This window comes from Oncorhynchus tshawytscha, linkage group LG23 (genome assembly GCF_018296145.1).
Source record: "Oncorhynchus tshawytscha isolate Ot180627B linkage group LG23, Otsh_v2.0, whole genome shotgun sequence".
Classification (NCBI taxonomy): domain Eukaryota; kingdom Metazoa; phylum Chordata; class Actinopteri; order Salmoniformes; family Salmonidae; genus Oncorhynchus; species Oncorhynchus tshawytscha.
Genome location: NC_056451.1, coordinates 2,435,247 through 2,452,473, shown reverse-complemented (window position 1 = coordinate 2,452,473; position 17,227 = coordinate 2,435,247). Strand labels below are relative to the sequence as shown.

General features: G+C 43.0%; 2 protein-coding genes across 8 annotated transcripts in view; one reads left to right on the top strand and one right to left on the bottom strand.

Annotated features, from left to right (window-relative positions):
• LOC112223155 (clathrin coat assembly protein AP180) overlaps positions 1 to 7,730 on the top strand; it is a 73,051-nt gene extending 65,321 nt beyond the window's left edge. For 6 of the 7 annotated variants that reach the window (XM_042304438.1, XM_042304443.1, XM_042304440.1 and 3 more), the window contains 9 exons: positions 1,603 to 1,677; positions 2,611 to 2,835; positions 3,894 to 4,091; positions 4,191 to 4,209; positions 4,383 to 4,476; positions 5,064 to 5,141; positions 5,270 to 5,383; positions 5,755 to 5,848; positions 6,057 to 7,730. In XM_042304438.1, the coding sequence (XP_042160372.1) occupies positions 1,603 to 1,677; positions 2,611 to 2,835; positions 3,894 to 4,091; positions 4,191 to 4,209; positions 4,383 to 4,476; positions 5,064 to 5,141; positions 5,270 to 5,383; positions 5,755 to 5,835 (884 nt within the window). In that variant the 3' untranslated portion in view covers positions 5,836 to 5,848; positions 6,057 to 7,730. The remainder of the gene's footprint in view (positions 1 to 1,602; positions 1,678 to 2,610; positions 2,836 to 3,893; positions 4,092 to 4,190; positions 4,210 to 4,382; positions 4,477 to 5,063; positions 5,142 to 5,269; positions 5,384 to 5,754; positions 5,849 to 6,056) is intronic. The other variant, XM_042304439.1, reaches the window with a different exon arrangement.
• A 349-nt stretch (positions 7,731 to 8,079) lies between these two features.
• LOC112223156 (inactive serine protease 35) lies at positions 8,080 to 14,212 on the bottom strand. The gene is made up of 2 exons (XM_024386173.2): positions 13,912 to 14,212; positions 8,080 to 10,633 (listed from the first exon to the last, which is right to left on the bottom strand). The coding sequence occupies exon 2, from the start codon at positions 10,612 to 10,614 to the stop codon at positions 9,328 to 9,330; it is 1,287 nt and encodes a 428-aa protein (XP_024241941.1). The 5' UTR covers positions 10,615 to 10,633; positions 13,912 to 14,212; the 3' UTR covers positions 8,080 to 9,327.
• Positions 14,213 to 17,227: the final 3,015 nt, after the last annotated feature.

Genomic DNA, 17,227 nt, shown 5'->3' with positions numbered 1-17,227 from the left:
CAATACTTTTGAAAAACTAAATGATTACTTCGAGGATGACTTTTAAATTCAGAAAGGATGTTTGCGGAAAAAAAATCTTTGACACTTCTCTGTTTGCTCAATGACATTCAAATCAGCATTGAAAAAAAGGCTCAAATTTAAATTTGTTCCACCTGAGTCTGACCACAAATCAGAGACCACTATGATGACATAGAAAATGTGTTGGATGGATTGCGGGAAAAGAGCAGGAACAGGTTTATGTAGGCTACAGTCCAAGCTGTCTTCAAGTGGTACGACTGCTGTCGGCATCCAAAGATTATCCAACTTGAATCAACGCTTGGAGGTAAGGATGACAGCAGTGGTGTAGTCTATGGGGATACGGATATCACTTATTATTGATGTCTACATAACGTTGTGAATCACACTGCTGCTCTCTCTTTTAGCTATTTGCGCGTTACAGATTGTGGTTGTTGTGGATGGCTGTTCCTAAATCTAAAGGTGTATTTGAACCCAATAACGGTTGAATTCAAGAAGTTTAAGCTGCCTATCAATCATTGTGTTTGAAACCAGTGGACATCCAGTGAAAAAATGCGATCTTCAACTAGCTGCATAGTGCGGATCCCAGCCTAGTGAATAAAAGTGGGGCTTTTATAGCTCAATCTCATTCATGCTGATGAAAAAAAATCCATAGGTCTAATGGACACATGCTCAAACTCACACACTTTTGAATAGACTTAAAGGGGTGATCTGTAGTTTCTACATCTATTTTTGGACATGAAATTATATAAACAGTACCAGTCAAGAGTTTGGACACACCTACTCATTCAAGGGTTTTTCTTTATTTGTACTATTTTCTACATTGTAGAATAATAGTGAAGACATCAAAACTATGAAATAACACATGTGGAATCATGTAGTAACCAAAAAGAAGGAGCCACCCTTTGCCTTGATGACAGCTTTGTACATTCTTGGCAAAGCATGCCATTCCATGAGCGCAGCATTTATATTTAACTCGAATCAATGAACCCAATCAGTCCTCCATGACAACAAAATCATAAAGAAAAGAATAGGGCTGGCTAATAAGTCCTTAGTTTTGAGGTTATGCTCTGGTAAAACAATTCATCTATACTTCCATATTTCCAAGTCCTATTCTTGAAGATCAAGGGGTATAACATTTATTGGAATGACTGGAATTCTGATAGACTTTGGTTTTTAATGTAAAGATATAATTTAATTGTATTATTATATGTAGTAGAATGCAATGGGTAAGAAGAAGCCCACATAACCAAACCATAAAGTAAAACATCCATATATTGTAACATCCCATATATGGCCAGCTATGTAATGCCTCTTAAGGGGAAAGTAATCTAAAAGTAACGGAATGTAATCAGATTACATTACTGAGTTTGGGTAATCCAAAAGTTGCGTTACTCATTACAATTTTGGACAGATAACTAGAAACAGATTACATTTAGAAAGTAACCTACCCAACCCTGGTTTACTGTACAGTGAGACTTGTCTCACTGCCTGTTTGTATCCTCCCCACTTCCTGGCTCATGGCTAACTAACTGTTCTTTACCCTCATGCTGCGTTCCCGATGGCTGGCTGGCTGTCACTCTATAGACACATTCAGTTGTCCTGCTCTGTTGGACGCTACGCCCGCTGCCCCCGGGGGACCAGGAGAGGATCTGTTGGGTGGTACGCACACACACACACACTTTAGCTTTAACCCAGTTGTAACACACCATAATCAATGTCCCGGTGAGCAGCTAATTAGTCAAATAAAGTGAGCTGGATTAGGGTTGTAGTAAAAGCTTGCAGGACTGTGGTTCTCCAGGAGAAGGGTTGTTATTAAAAGCTTGCAGGACTGTGGTTCTCCAGGAGAAGGGTTGTAGTAAAAGCTTGCAGGACTGTGGTTCTCCAGGAGAAGGGTTGTAGTAAAAGCTTGCAGGACTGTGGTTCTCCAGGAGAAGGGTTGTAGTAAAAGCTTGCAGGACTGTGGTTCTCCAGGAGAAGGGTTGTAGTAAAAGCTTGCAGGACTGTGGTTCTCCAGGAGAAGGGTTGTAGTAAAAGCTTGCAGGACTGTGGTTCTCCAGGAGAAGGGTTGTAGTAAAAGCTTGCAGGACTGTGGTTCTCCAGGAGAAGGGTTGTGCAGGACTGTGGTTCTCCAGGAGAAAAGCTTGCAGGACTGTGGTTCTCCAGGAGAAGGGTTGTAAGTAAAAGCTTGCAGGACTGTGGTTCTCCAGGAGAAGGGTTGTAGTAAAAGCTTGCAGGAGTGTGGTTCTCCAGGAGAAGGGTTGTAGTACAAGCTTGCAGGACTGTGGTTCTCCAGGAGAAGGGTTGTAGTAAAAGCTTGCAGGACTGTGGTTCTCCAGGAGAAGGGTTGTAGTAAAAGCTTGCAGGAGTGTGGTTCTCCAGGAGAAGGGTTGTAGTAAAAGCTTGCAGGAGTGTGGTTCTCCAGGAGAAGGGTTGGGAGCCCCTGCTCTAAGACATCTATCTGCCGTTTGTGATTCATACTGCATGTACAGTATGTTAATATTGAATACCATGACACAATGTAACTTAAATCAATGGAAACGAAAATCATTATCACCGTCTATAATACTCATTCAAATGGTTCCCCACTTCCAGGACTGATGTCTCCTAGCCTGGCTCCCACGGCAGCCCCTGCTCCTTTGGCCCCCGCTTTGGCCCCGGCCCTCGCCCCTACGCTGGCTCCTGTCTCAGCCCAGAATGACTTGCTGGAGTGTGGCTTCGACACCCTCGGCTCCCTACCCCCACTAATGCCCGCCACACCAGCAGCTGCAGACACAGTGCCGGCCGCAGCAGCACCCTCTGGTGGCTTTGATGCATCAGGTAGGGGACACAGTCTGCTCCATGAATATATCCTGAGGGAAGTGTGTGTGTGTGTGTTCTGCATGCATGACTGACGCTGCCACGCTCCACCGCCGCTGTCCTTATTATGTAACGCTGAGGGCTCAACGGTCACCACTGCTGACGGTTTAATTCCTTAACAGTGCCTCTCACTCTCACTCTCTCTTGTCTCACATGCGCACATGCCAATGCTTACTACTGTGCTCCCCATCCTATTTCAACTCCTTCTTTCACTATATGTTGGTCTCCCTCTACCTCCCTCCGTCCTCGCGTTCTCTGTGTTGTCTCTCCCTGTCACATACTGCCTTTCCACATTTCTCTCCTCACATCCTTTCTTTGTCCACCGCTTCAATCCCCTCCTCTTGCCCACTCTGCCCTTGTCTCTTTCTGCCACCCCCCCCCCTCTTTCTCTCTCTCTCTGTCACTGCTGGGTCATTGCTTGCTGCTACTGCGTAATTGGTGAGTTCACAAGACTTTCTCCCGCTAGTACTTTGCAGTATGTGCTGTTTTGAGACGTTCCCCATTTTAAAAAACTATTCCCTTTTTGCATGTTTCAATATGTTTGTCTCACATATGAGACAATGTCATGTATGTATTACTCCCATTTGTAACATTTGCCAGATTCTACCCTCAATTCAACATAGTGCTCTTTGAAGCTGCGCTGCTGGCACTGTGGTGGTCTAAAACCACATTGAAACACAGTTATAGACTTGAATGTTCAGATTCTGTGGTAGTGAAGGCCTTACAGTGGGTATATATTGATCTCTCGTGGACAGACTACGTAGACATAAAAGGTACCAAATTCCGCAAGATTTTTGTTCTGCATTAACCGAGATTAGGTGTATATTGTTTCTGCCCTGCTCGGTACATGCATTGCACACCAGAGTACTGCACTGAATGGCTATTGTTGTGGTGATGAATTGTATGGTGATGATTTCACATCTGCCCCTCTTTGTGAAGATTAGGGATTATATGGGTTTTCATCCATGCTGCATGTGACTAACATCTTACTCCCCTTATTTCTACCCTTTCCCTCTAAGTGTTTGGCGGATTAGGGGACATACTGATGCCAGCCATAACACCCCAGTCCACTGGGGGTAGTGTGGGCAGCACTGTCAGTGGTGGGGTCAGTACCAAGTTTACACCTGCGGTCGGGGTTGGCATGACAGGCGCCACAGCTATTAAACGGCCATCCATCGGGGGCGACTTGGACTCCTCCCTGGCAAACCTGGTTGGAGGCATGTATTGATCACACCTGGACAGTCTTGACGGTTCTGATTACTGTTTTTTTGTCAGTTTAATAATGAGTTCTGAAATGATGTTTTCTTCTCTTGCAGATCTGGGGATTCAGAAAAAGTATGTATGGAGTTTCTTTGTGTTCGTGCTTGCGCGTGTGTGTGCGTGTGCGTGTTCTCCTTTTCTTTGTGTGCTTCCTAAATAACAATCAAAGTCATGCGGTATCTGGTGTTTATTCCCAAACCTTCCAGCAAGGTTGATGACAACTTTGGTGTCATGTGTGTCTCATATAGGGACCACCAGTGGAATGAGAAGAAGCTGACAGGAGGATCTAACTGGACCCCCCAGGTAGCCCCTCCCAGCTGGGGCGCTCCTGGACCTATGATGGTAAAAGCCTCCAGAAGCATCCCAATATTAGCAAAGAACCGTTATTGGGACATTTATTATTGAAATCAAATCAACGTTTATTGGTCATGTGCACAGGATACAGGTTGTAAATTGTACAGTGAAATGTTTACTTGCAAACTCTCCTCAACAGTACAATACACATTTATATTTTAAAAAAGTTATAAAAATAGTAATGTTTGGAAATATACACAATAAGAATATACAGTGTAGACTATGAAATGTGCTAGAGTGAGTAGTGATATGGTTGAGCAGCTTAGATAAATGGTATATGGGTTTGTGCGTGTGTGTGCGTGCGTATGAGGTGTATGTGTGCGTGCGTACGTACGTGCGAGGTGTGTGTGTAAGGGTGGGTGAGTGAGTGAAAGTTTCTTAGGTGCAGCTGTGAAGAGAGTCAGTCTCCAGTGATGGACTGGGCAGTCTTCACCACACTCTGTAGAGCCTGGAGAGTGTAGCATTTTTGTATATTGGAAAAGGATTGGAAATTGGAAAAGGATTGTTCAGGAATGGAAATTATGTTCTATGTCATAGAGCTGTGAACTGTTTATGTCTTGACTTCCTGTTTCTAGGGTGGCCCCGCCCCTGGAGCCCCTGGTGCCCCTGGAGCCATCCCTCCGCCCATGGGAGCACATCCTGGCTTTGGCATGGTGAGATACTGGACTGGATGCCCAGAAACCAACATGGACAGCTAAACGTATAAATGAGCTCAGTGTTCTTATTCAAGACAGGACGTAGTTATTGGTCAATTCCATTAACCCCTTACATCTCTGTCCAGGCCTCAGCAGCTGGATCTGGAGTTCCCATGATGCCTCCCATGATGATGGGACAGCCAATGATGGGTCAACCCATGAGACCACCCCTGCCAGGAGCTGCAGCACCAGGGGCACTGGTAAACACACATGCATGCACACACACACACACACACAGACACACACACACACACAGTAGAGTGCACATAAGTATACAGAATCACCTGTTACTCCTTCAGTAATAAACGTATTTAAGGGGGAAATATACTCATATATTCTTCATTAGTCCACTTTTGATACAGTCCCATAAAATGATGCATGTCAACATTCATGTTTTCATGTGGTCTCCTGATGGCCAAAATCAAAGTGTGAAACATCATCATAAGACCTTTCCACAAAGTAAACACAGGCTTGCTATTAGGAAAGCTATCAGGCTTATATGAGCAAAATAAATATATTTTAAAGGCAATGTTTTTGAAGTGGTACTCAATTAGTTTTTTCTGTTTTCCAGCTGTCTTCAGGACCTGCTGCCACCCAGAGCAAAAAGCCCAAGGACCCACTGGCAGACCTCAACCTCAAGGACTTAATGTAATCCCCCAGCCCAGGTGTGTGTTCAGGACATTAAACTGTCATCCTGGTGTGATGCTTGTCTTGCCTGGTCTCAGATGTGTGGTTTTGACAACTTATGATCCTTGTCATGCCAATGACTATAGGAGTTGGTTATACAGCACAAAGAGATCTGGGACCAGGCTAATGCTAGCCATATGTCAGTGGTCAAACTTAGGGTATGTTTTTCTCCTTATTGTCTTCCAGCTCTTGTTTTTCTGGAGCTGGGCCCTCTGGCCGCCTGTCTTATTTCGGCGTTCTCTACAACCTGGGACACCAGAGACCCTCCTCAGCTACTCACCCATAGGAGACCCCCTTCCTCCACCCCATCCCAGCCCCCTGTGTAATGTTGTAGCACAAACTGTGAAAGTGACACCTTAGTGAGGAAAAAACAAGTGTGTGCTTAACTAGATGTAACCTTTTGTCTAAACAAAACCACACAAAACATATAAAAATTTAAAAAAGTCAATCAAAGCAAGCCAGAAACCCGAGCGGAAGCTGAAGGCGTATGTGCTGTATGTATTTAGATCCTTTTTTCCAGTAGTGTTGCCGTGTTGAGTTGAATGATGGATGCGTGTTTGTTCGATGCCCTCAACTCCACCTTCGGCCCTGCACTGGCCTTCTGATCACTCAAGAGGGGAGGGGTTTCCACCCTACCTCACCCTGATTGGATAAGAGGGGTAAGCAAAGCAGCCCTGTCATTTTTGGATGAAACGTGCAATGTGTCGTTTGCAGAAGTTCTTCTTCGGTGGTGTATATACATTACACTGGCAAATCTTTAAGGATTCTGTCTCTTCTCTGTATGTCTGTGGAAGAGCATATTGATGTGAATCTGATATCAAATTGTAAGAAGTCATGTGACCATTATCTTATTTCCCGTCATCTTTTGAACGTATTTAGAAACAAATATGAATATATGATTAATATGAATAAGCAACATGTACGGGCTCCTGAATCCTAAATGACCATCCAGTGATTTTTTTTATGATGTTCAGTATATTTATTCGTTTTTTTGTCAGCGCTTATTTTTCTATTTATTTATTTTTTAGATTTTGCGCATCGTGTCCAGCTTTATTTGTATTTTCTCTCTCTGTTGACATTGTTTGCGAATCTGCTATAGAACATTGTCGGATATTTTTTACCAACAGATCGTATCTTATTGCTTATTTACAGAGAAAATGTGTTTTCCTAATCCTATTCAAGATAAAGGTCAAAGAGTGCATATCAGGAGCCAGATGTTGCCAGTACCTCATATCTCAATATAGTTAGTCTACTTCCTGGTATCAGCGGCACTCTCCCTATGGACCTATCACTGTCCTCCTCATCAGTGGTCTGTTGTTTGATTTTCATAATTGCTCATACTTTATTATTATCATTATTACTATAACTAGACCACGGTTAGGTACTGGATATGTAGTGTTATTTTTGTATTTGAGAAGAAACAAACATCCTTGTCTCCCTATTCCCCCACCCCAGAATTTGTTACCTATTTCTGTTCCGTTTCCTCCCCCATTGTTAATGAATCAGTAATATTGTACATGGTAGCATGGGCAGAGAGGAGAGCCTGTGTCTACCCAGTCAAAAGAGGACACTGTTGAACAGTGTGGCTTCCATGTATATCTAGGCAGCTGTTTAGAACCAGTGAAACCAGTCCTGTGCTGTACAGCCCCAGATATAACAGATCATTTGTTGTGTCATTGCAAGACTGTTTCGACAATTGTTGTGGGAAAAAATATGGATTGAAAAATGGGAAAACATGCTTTTTTTCATTATTGAGTTACATTTTTTTTTAAATATCTTATTATTATTATTTACTATGCCCCTCCCCAGTGCATGTAAGCCCTTTGAGATGCAATAAACTCAATGATGGAAAGAATCGCCCATTAATGATCGCCAATCCTTTTCTCATGTTGATAGACCAGATCATGGACGCATTGCATTTTTAATCTGGTGCACTAATTGTCATGACATTGTAATGACATCAATAGGCCTAACTTGGGTTGTGTTCATTAGGGCGCACAACTGAAAACATTTTAAAATGTAAATGACTGTTTCTTATTGGACAGGTCCAAGTAGTCCCTCCATGTTTCAGTCTGTTTTCTTCCATTTGGTGCCTAATGATCATGACCCTGGCTACAGGCATAGATGTGTCATAGATACATACATATATACATACATACATACATACATACATACATCACTTCTCCTCGCGGTAAAGTAAACACACATACAAGTTGTAATCTTGGTTTAATTGTTGTTTTTTCAATCATGGTGAAATGTTATTCATTTAATGTATTTTGTCATCAATGGCAAACTCGTATAAATTGTGGCACATAATAAACAAGATTCATCAACATGAACCCTTTAGAATGATGATTGTTTTCATCAAATAACGTTATGGCATTTGTTATGGCATCACCACTACCCTTCAAATTACATGAATCTAATGGGAATATTGAAATAATGTTTTTAATCTGAAAGCTCTGTTCCATCAAACCCACTGTGTAGCCTCATATTAAATACATAGTTACAGTACTAGGCTATCAAAAATATTTTCCGATAGGTCTCCCCAAAGTGTACAATTTCATATGAATTAAATTAGCACCAAGTCTCTGAATAAGCACCATCATTTTTATGTGCATGGCAATGAAACCACATTTGAATGCACTGCTAGAGTAAAAAAAGAACGAACGGTAGGACTGAAAACAATCGTGTTTTATCCAGGATCCCTCTGGAACCTTTCACTATTTGGTCATAGAAACATACTCGTATAAGAAAAGGTCGTTTTACAAAAAGGGACAGTACAGAAAACTCAAAGAGCTAGATATACACTCTTTTAAACACCAGTATGTTGATTTAGAAAATATTTAGGAAAAAAGACAGTTATAACCTCTTTAATATACTCAAATGTTAATTTCTCCGAAAAAATGTAGCTTTTTTCTGGGTCGTTCACCAAAGCCAATGCAAACGTTCTTGTTCCTTTTGCTAGAAAAGGCAACACATTTGAAAATGTTAACGTCTCCGCGTTCATTAACCTGCCTGGAATATATGAAATAACAAGCATCGCTCCCCTGAAACAGCTGAATATACAACATTTTATCGAAATTGGTCAAACCTAAAAATCTGTCAAAATATTCCCATTAGCATAAACACAGACCTAGTAGGACCTGTCAATATATAATCATGATATTCATACATTTCTAGAAATTTTGCTTTTTAATAATTAAATAAATTAGACAAGGCAGAACAGCCATAGTTCTCTTTGATCTGTTGACGAGTTCCTGTAATCAACAACAGTGAGTCTGTATGGCCGCTTGTGTGTGATGAATGCTGTGATGAGGCAATCTGTGCCAGTTGCCAGTGGGAAGCACAGGAGGTAATATAGAAGAAGAACGAGGAGTGGCAGTCGGGAAGGTCCCTGGTTCGTTGGTGATGGAGGGAGGAGGGTGGAGGGGTGTTGTGGCATGTTGCGTGTCCCTCAGGCGTCCCGGCACTCGCTGGAGTCCCCATGGACCCAGTAACAGATCTGGGCATACTTGAGGGGCGTAATCCTCACCGCCACATTGTAATCCTGCTGCGCCCCATTGCCGTTGACATCCACCCACTGGTGGCCCGAGAACACCCCGATGATCTTCCTCTTCCATTTCTTCTTGCCGGGCTCTTTGAGGCGGATGTAGACCCCGGAGCCGCTGGAGCCGGGCTTGGCATCACAGTACTGATACAGCAGGTCTTTGGACTCCTCCGACACCGAGCAGAAGCGGTACACCAAGTTGCCGGGCCGGTCGTCGTCAAAGCCTGAGAAGTGGATTCTGCCGGCGGGCAGCTTCTTGACCGAAGGGATGACGCCCAGGTCCATGTGCTTGACCTTCTGGGCCTTCTTCAGCTCCAGCACGGCATAGTCGTAGTCAGCCGCCACACCGTCCGATGCCCCGCCTTTGAACCAGCCTTTAGGGACCTGGGTCTGCTTCACTCTGGTCCACCGGAAGGATGGCTTCTCGACCTCTACGCTGCGACCACTGCGGCTCTTTCTGTCTTTCCCTTTCCTTCCTTTCCTCTCATTCCCTCCATCTTTCTCTTCTTTCTCTTTTTCTTCCTTGTCTTCCTCTTTCCCCCTCTTGCCTTTACCCCGTCCTCTCTTCCCCTTCCCTCCTTTCCCACGCCGGGATTTCTCCTTGAGGACGCCCACGCGTAGCTTCTGTGCGCCGCTCACGTAGTCCTGTCCGTCGTGGATGCAGTGGGCGGCCGTTAGGACATGTTTGGGGGATAACAGGACACCAGAGCAGCCCGTGGAGATCTTGACGGAGGTGGAGAAGGGGTACTTAGTGGAGAACTGCTTGTCAGCGATGCTGAAGCGGGTGTCTGTGCCGTAGACCTCCCGTCTGCGGCGTGACTTGGAGGAAGAGGAGGAGTTCCCAGCAGGCCAAGCGTTGACCTCGTTGAGGCCCTGCACAGACACAGAGGTCAGGGTGCGCGTTCCGTTCTCGTACACCGTCTCATAGGACAGGAACTCCTCCAGGTCAGCCAGAGAGGGTTCGGGGAGGCGACGCTGGCACTCAATCCCACAGGTTCCATTCAGCTCTCCCTGAGGTTTGGCTGTGAAGCCGGGGCTGCTAAGGGCCACCGTCCTCCTGTTCCTCACCAGTGGCACCTTCCACTGCGGCCAGGTATACTCATCATCTCCTCCTGTGGCCTCATGGGCTTCCACAGCCACCACCACGGCCAGCAACGTCACTGAGAGCAAGAGACACAGGGGTACGGGGACCATTTCACAGATGGGCCTGGCTCTGGAGGGGAGAGGAGAGAAAGACACATTATTATAAGCGATGGTAGAGAACGCTGTGGTGCAAATACAGTGTGCTGTCAATGCTTTGTCAACATGCATGAAGGGCTTTTTAAATAGCTTCATATGTCTCTATTGAATAGAATAGACGGAAAGAGATCAACATTTGCTTGCTTACTCTACTCCCACATACAGACACAAGCAGTATAGGCAACCAAATCTGTGGGTTAGTAAAAACGTTCTACTAAAACACATTTTCATGTGGTTGTTACAGAAACCCCTGTTAGCAATTTACAGTTTGAGGCATCCATCTGTTGTTGGTCAAACTTTTCAGCTGGGATGGGATGGAATTTCATTTGGAGGGTATTTTTTTACAAGTCTAACTCTGAATAGAAACATAATCAGACAAAGATAAATTACTTCAAATCCCCCCCTTCCCCAAAATACATCCAGCACCAGCGTGCCACATCCACAGGAGGGCAATGTAACCCAGAAAATGAAAGTCTCACAGTTGCCAAATTCAGAGCACTGAGAAAAATAGCTGTCAAAAAAGTGGGCTGTGTCTGTGGCTAACAAAAGACACAAGAGCACTCCTTGTTTACGAGCACAGTTTTTTTTTCACAGACACAACCATCTTTAAAATGCTCATATCAACAAAAAGAAGGGGTAGCAGCATCTTAATATGGAAACGATTAAAATATAACCAACAGAATAACCAACGGTCTCTCAAGAAATCATAGCATTTCATTGAGTTAACATAGAAGCTGTGTGGTTGAGAGGAGATTTGAGAGCCTGAGGCTGAGTGGAGGCTGTGGCCAGTGAGGAAGAGAGGAGGAGGAGAGGACCATCCTGGGGGCTCTGACTGTACTGAGATGGTGGCTTGGAGCTTAGCCACATGGTTAGCTTTTAGCTGTCAGTAATGACCATATCTGGTTTCTCTCTGAGTCTATGCTGCTCTCTGCTTCATTCCACCCACAGTTTGAAGACGTAGGCCAACATGACATCACACAAGATGAGAGTTAGACTGTGGCCAAACTGGGCTGATAGCTGTGGAGGAAATTTTAATTCAGAGAATTTTATTCATTCAACAGACCATCACTTCACAACTGAGCAGAGAAATAGCCCTTTGTCAGCAGTTGCGTAGACGTAGCTCAACCGCAATTCTATACAGAGAATAGAACAGGGGAAGTGATTTGAGCTACCGTGCATTTCATAAAGGGGCCTAAGCAGTAGTGCTGTAGTGAAGTAGTGCAGTAGTACAAATCCAACAACCATTTCAAGCAATGTTGGGGTGGGATAGAGGTAAAGTGAGAAAAAAACTAACTGATTGGAGTACATTTTTTAATTTTACCTTTAATTAACTAGGCAAGTCAGTTAAGAACAAATTCTTATTTTCAATGACGGCCTAGGAACAGTGAGTTAACTTTCTTGTTCAGGGGCAGAACGACAGATTTGTACCTTGTCAGCTCGGGGATTTGAACTTGCAACCTTTCGGTTACAAGTCCAACACTCTGACCACTAGGCTACTCTGCCGCCCCGCCCCACATTCATCATTGCCTTAATAGACACCTGGCCTTAATAGCCTTTGGCATACTGGCTAACATCTGACCTTCCAGCTGGAGGCCGAGCCTGTGAGGGAGGGGCGAGCGTTGGTGGCCAGGTGTCTTCCTTGCATTCCCATTCAATCCCATTCAATCAGACGCTTAGGCAGTGTGAAAGTGTGAAAGTGAAAAGCCGCCAGGCGTTACACGGTGGATGGATGAAGAAGGCGGATGGTAGGAAATAATCCCATCAAAGGATGTGCTGTTGCATCACCAACCATAGGTTACAGGGGACCAGGCCAGTTTGGCATTATCCAACCACACCTCTCACAGGGGAGTTATCCTTCTTCCACCTCATGTGGCAAACCATATGCTCTGCCTGTTTCAGACAAGTGGTATGACTACTGTAAGGGCAAAGGTCACACATGACCTATCCCAGAATAGCATGTATAATGCCATGTTATATAATCTTAATGCAGTTCTGTCAATGGTAGGTCTTGACACCTGAGTATTCTGATTTATTGGCCTCAGTTTTTGTCTACAAATCAAATCGGTCAACTGTGGATGGGATAGCCATGTACACAACACCATACATCTTCAAACCAACCTTATCCCGAAATAAAACAAAGTAGAATATAAAACATGACATTAGAATGACTCAATGCATTAGAAATGGGATGTCAGGAATTTGACCCAGGTTTCTGGCCAACAAGACACGTTTTCCCAGACCAAGAAATAAGACAAATTCAACAGAAAAGTGAAATTACTGAGGATAGAGTGGAAACTGATACGTTGCCAGTATAATTTTCTGTTAAAGAAGGCCTGCATTTAACTGAGTGATTTTCCATTACAGTATAATCTCTAAAACTCCATCCCATACACCATTTTCCACTCCAGCCCGTGGTCGAAAGAATCCCGCGCACGGCCACCAAAAGATGGTGCTAGAATGCAATCTCTCTCGCGCGCTAATTTCATTTTTTTGTTCATAATTCGGATTTTTATGGGAAAATATAATCTAAAATGAAAGTGGAAAAATGTCGATACAAATAAAAATCACTGCAAGCAAGGGTGTCCTCTGGGTTCTAAAGTAGCACTAACTTCAGTAATTGTGATGCAAATATGTTTTTGCTAATAACTTTAGACTCGCACAACCTATCTTGCAAAGGGAACATGAGATCAACTATTGGTTTTCAATAAAGCCATGAGTTGTCGAATAATATAAAAATCCATAATAACCTCGCAAAATAGGTTTCTAATCTCAAGGTTAAATAAATGATGTGCATTATAAATAATTGTTTTATGTTACTATATATAAATATTTTATTTTTAAGAACTCTATGGGAAAAAAAATATATATATAAGATTGTAGCCTAAAAACGAAACAAGAATCAAATTAAATTAGTTAATTCATTAACCTAACACATTTTCATGTAAAAAACACAAACTGTCACGTATTCCATCCATATTGTTGTCTCAATGACTAATTAGATAGTAAAAAATACTTTAACGAATGACAAACAGATACAAATCGTCATCCAAAACAATATCAGCCTTGCCATGAATAGAATAAAATGAAAATTCCCATCAATATATCATTTTGCAAATATCACCATTACCAAACCAGACCACCAGAAATCAAGAAAATAGATCAAAAAAGGTATTATGAAAAGAATGAAGTGAGAGCCCCATTGTCCAAGAGGCTCCATCAACAAAATAAACAAACGGCTCTGGAACTCCATACCTGCTTTCATTCGATTGATTGATATGACAATTCCGCAAATCAGTTTTTTATTTCCAGAAAGAAACTGCTATAGCATCTAAGACGTCTTCTTATCAGTGGACGAAAGTCCCCTTCTCCTCATCGCATTTGCACCAAAGAGGCTGAGAGAAAGTCGCAGCAGCCAGAGCCCTCCGTGCGGGCTGCGCTTGATGCTGAGAGAGGGAGGAGGGAAGAAAGGTCTGAAAAATATTTTTTCACTTGCGACAAATCTGTTTACATAGGCCTACATGGGAGTGACCAGCCGGTTCGGCTAAAAAGGCTGGAATGATTGAATGAGTGAGTATTTGTCAGTCTATGCAACCCAACAGTCCTATGTGGTCGTCAATGGGATGGTGCGCTCATGAGATGCTGTTGCGCCCTATGAAATACATATTACATTTCAGTGTCATTTTGTACACTTTATTCAATGGAGCTTTCATTCGACGGGGGACTGGAATTAGTTCCAGGGAGCCCAGAATGGCCCTCGCAGACTGTTTTCATTGTCGCCCGTCTGAACTCACACATCTGCTGCACTTGTCTCTGTGCTCGATGAAGTGATAAACACACTGGCAGGGGGTCTCTGCCCTGTATGCACCCATGCGGTGACAGCGAGCACTATTCAGGAAAACATGCCTAGAATAGTGAAGCTAACTGTCAAACGGGATGTAAGAGCAAATTAATCGGTGCTCATTTCCAGTTTTATAGGGAGGATGTGCTTCACTTGGATCTGCCTGTCCACACATGCATCATGTGTAAAGATAAAGGGAACTACCCACACTAATCAGAGGAGGCTGGTTGGAGGAGCTATGTGAAGATAGGCTCATTGTAAAGACTGGAATGGAATAAATGGAAACATCAAACATATGGAAACCACATGTTTGACTCCATTCCATTCATTCCATTCCAGTCACTACAATGAGCCGTCCTCCTCTAACTCCTCCCACCAGCCTCCTCTGCCACAATTGACTGTCCATGTACTGTAAAAAAAAAAAAAAAAAAAAAAAAAGCCAACTTAACCAATTGCTTAATCAGCGTTATTCTGTGAGTTGGGTGGACTTCAAGGAGGACAAGAAATTGAGCTAAAGTGTGAACATTTGTTCACTCAACAAACTTTGCTCACAGTAATCTGAATGTATAAAAACTTGTTGAGTGGAATTACAAATTAATGTTTGGAAGAGAACACTGTAGGGGAGAGTGGGGTAAGCTGAGCCAAAGTGTTAGTTCAGCCACCCCTCGTTTCCAGGAAACAATATACAAAATGAATCATATGACCAAATATGGAGTCTGTGAAGGAAGAAAACACATGGAATAAGTGGCATGCAAGTTAGCTCCAAAAAAATACAGATTTTCACAAAGTCACAAACCTTTGCCCACGACTGCCTTGTGAAATACAAACTCGACACTATGTTTTAATGTTTAGAAACGTCAATAATCATCGCTTGTGATACGGCTTTCAAAACGTATGTCCCTTATCTTTTCATCAGCGATAAAGAAAAAAGATACACTTACTGTGGCAGTTTTGCACAGATCCACAAGGCTATGGGTGCCTCCATCTGACGAAACTACACTTCCGCTACACTTCCTGAGTTATGCTTACACACAGGTGTTCAGAGCATGTTAGATAGTTAATTAGCACAGCCTCTTGTCTTCAGTCGGTAACAAGCGATGTAACAGAGATATTGCCATGCGGTAACACTAACCCTATCAAGTTGTGTATCAATTTAACCTTTTGTTTTTTGAAAATGACTTCACGCTGATATCAAAGATAGGGTTCTTATGCTTCCAAAACTGTACTGCAAGCGATGCATGTTAATGTTCAGACCGAGCATCAGGATCCTAACAATTCTTCCCCTACAGAAAACACCTTCATCCAATTACTCTTATGTATAATGTAATGGAACTAAGAGTCATGATCAAGGGCTAGATGCTATCTGGAGGCATGGCTACTGAGCATGCAAGAGCAAGCTGGATAGGGCTGGAAAGTTCCAGAAACTATGCAATGGCAGCCTGCTAATAACAGTAGAATATAATGCTACATAAGTCATTGCTCTAGAATCTGATAGATTCAAATAATGCGGGTTGTTATTTCATGTGTATAACACAAAGGACTGCATGCTGTGTCCAGAGGTAGCAGAGGAAGTTCAGAGACTGTTCAGGGAATGCTCCTAACCACTGACAAGATGTGGTGGCTTTTCATGCACTTTTCAGCAGCCATGGCATCACCCAGGTAGGTGATATAATCTTGGCTATAGAGGACCAGTACCCGAGGAGGGGCTCCAATGAAGTGACTGACCATTCAGAAAGCAGGTGTGGTACATTGTTGAAGAGCTCCGGGCCCGTCTATTTTTAGACTGTCTTTGTTTCTCCTCGGCTGTCTCATCGATGCCCCCTCCACTGAAACTCCACTGAACCTCTACTACCTTTCCAGCTCAAACTGTTTCAACTTCATCCTGAAGCCGACTGAGACATTCAATCTCCATAATTTAAAATGGGCTCCCTTAGTGGTCTCAGTGCAAGGGGTGTCACATCCAGCCGTGATTGGGAGTCCCATAGGGTGGTGCATAATTGACCCAGCGTTGTCCAAGTTTGGCCGTGGTAGGCCGCCCTTGTAAGTAAGAATTTGTTCTTAACTGACTTGCCTCGTTAAATAAAAAATGTTTTTTCGTTGTTTTACATTTTAGGCATTTTGAGATTCTTTGAAAAGCACAATATAAGTTTAAAAATGGAGTAATTATTATTATATCTGTAACCCAATTATGCCTAGTATGTTAAGTCTATTACAGTATGTAGCCTAGGCCTACTATTTTATGTTGGTACATTTTAAGCAATTTATTTACATAGGACCACAACGGAAATATGTTTTCAAACTTTCTTGTGTCGTCCTCAATGATTTTAAATGTATTATCCATGTGTGGTAGTATTGCTTATTAAATGATCAAATAAACCCTAAAAGAAATGTCCTCTCACTGTCAACTTCATTTATTTTCAGCAAACTTAACATCTGTAAATATTTGTATGAACATAACAAGATTCAACAACTGAGACATAAACTGAACAAGTTCCACAGACATGTGACTAACAGAAATGGAACAATGTATCCCTGAACAAAGGAGGGGTCAAAATCAAAAGTAACAGGTAGTATCTGGTGTGGCCACCAGCTGCATTAAGTACTGCAGTGCATCTCCTCCTCATGGACTGCACCAGATTTGCCAATTCTTGCTGTGAGATATTACCCCACTCTTCCAACAGGGCACCTGCAAGTTCCCAGACATTTCTGGGGGGAATGGCCCTAGCCCTC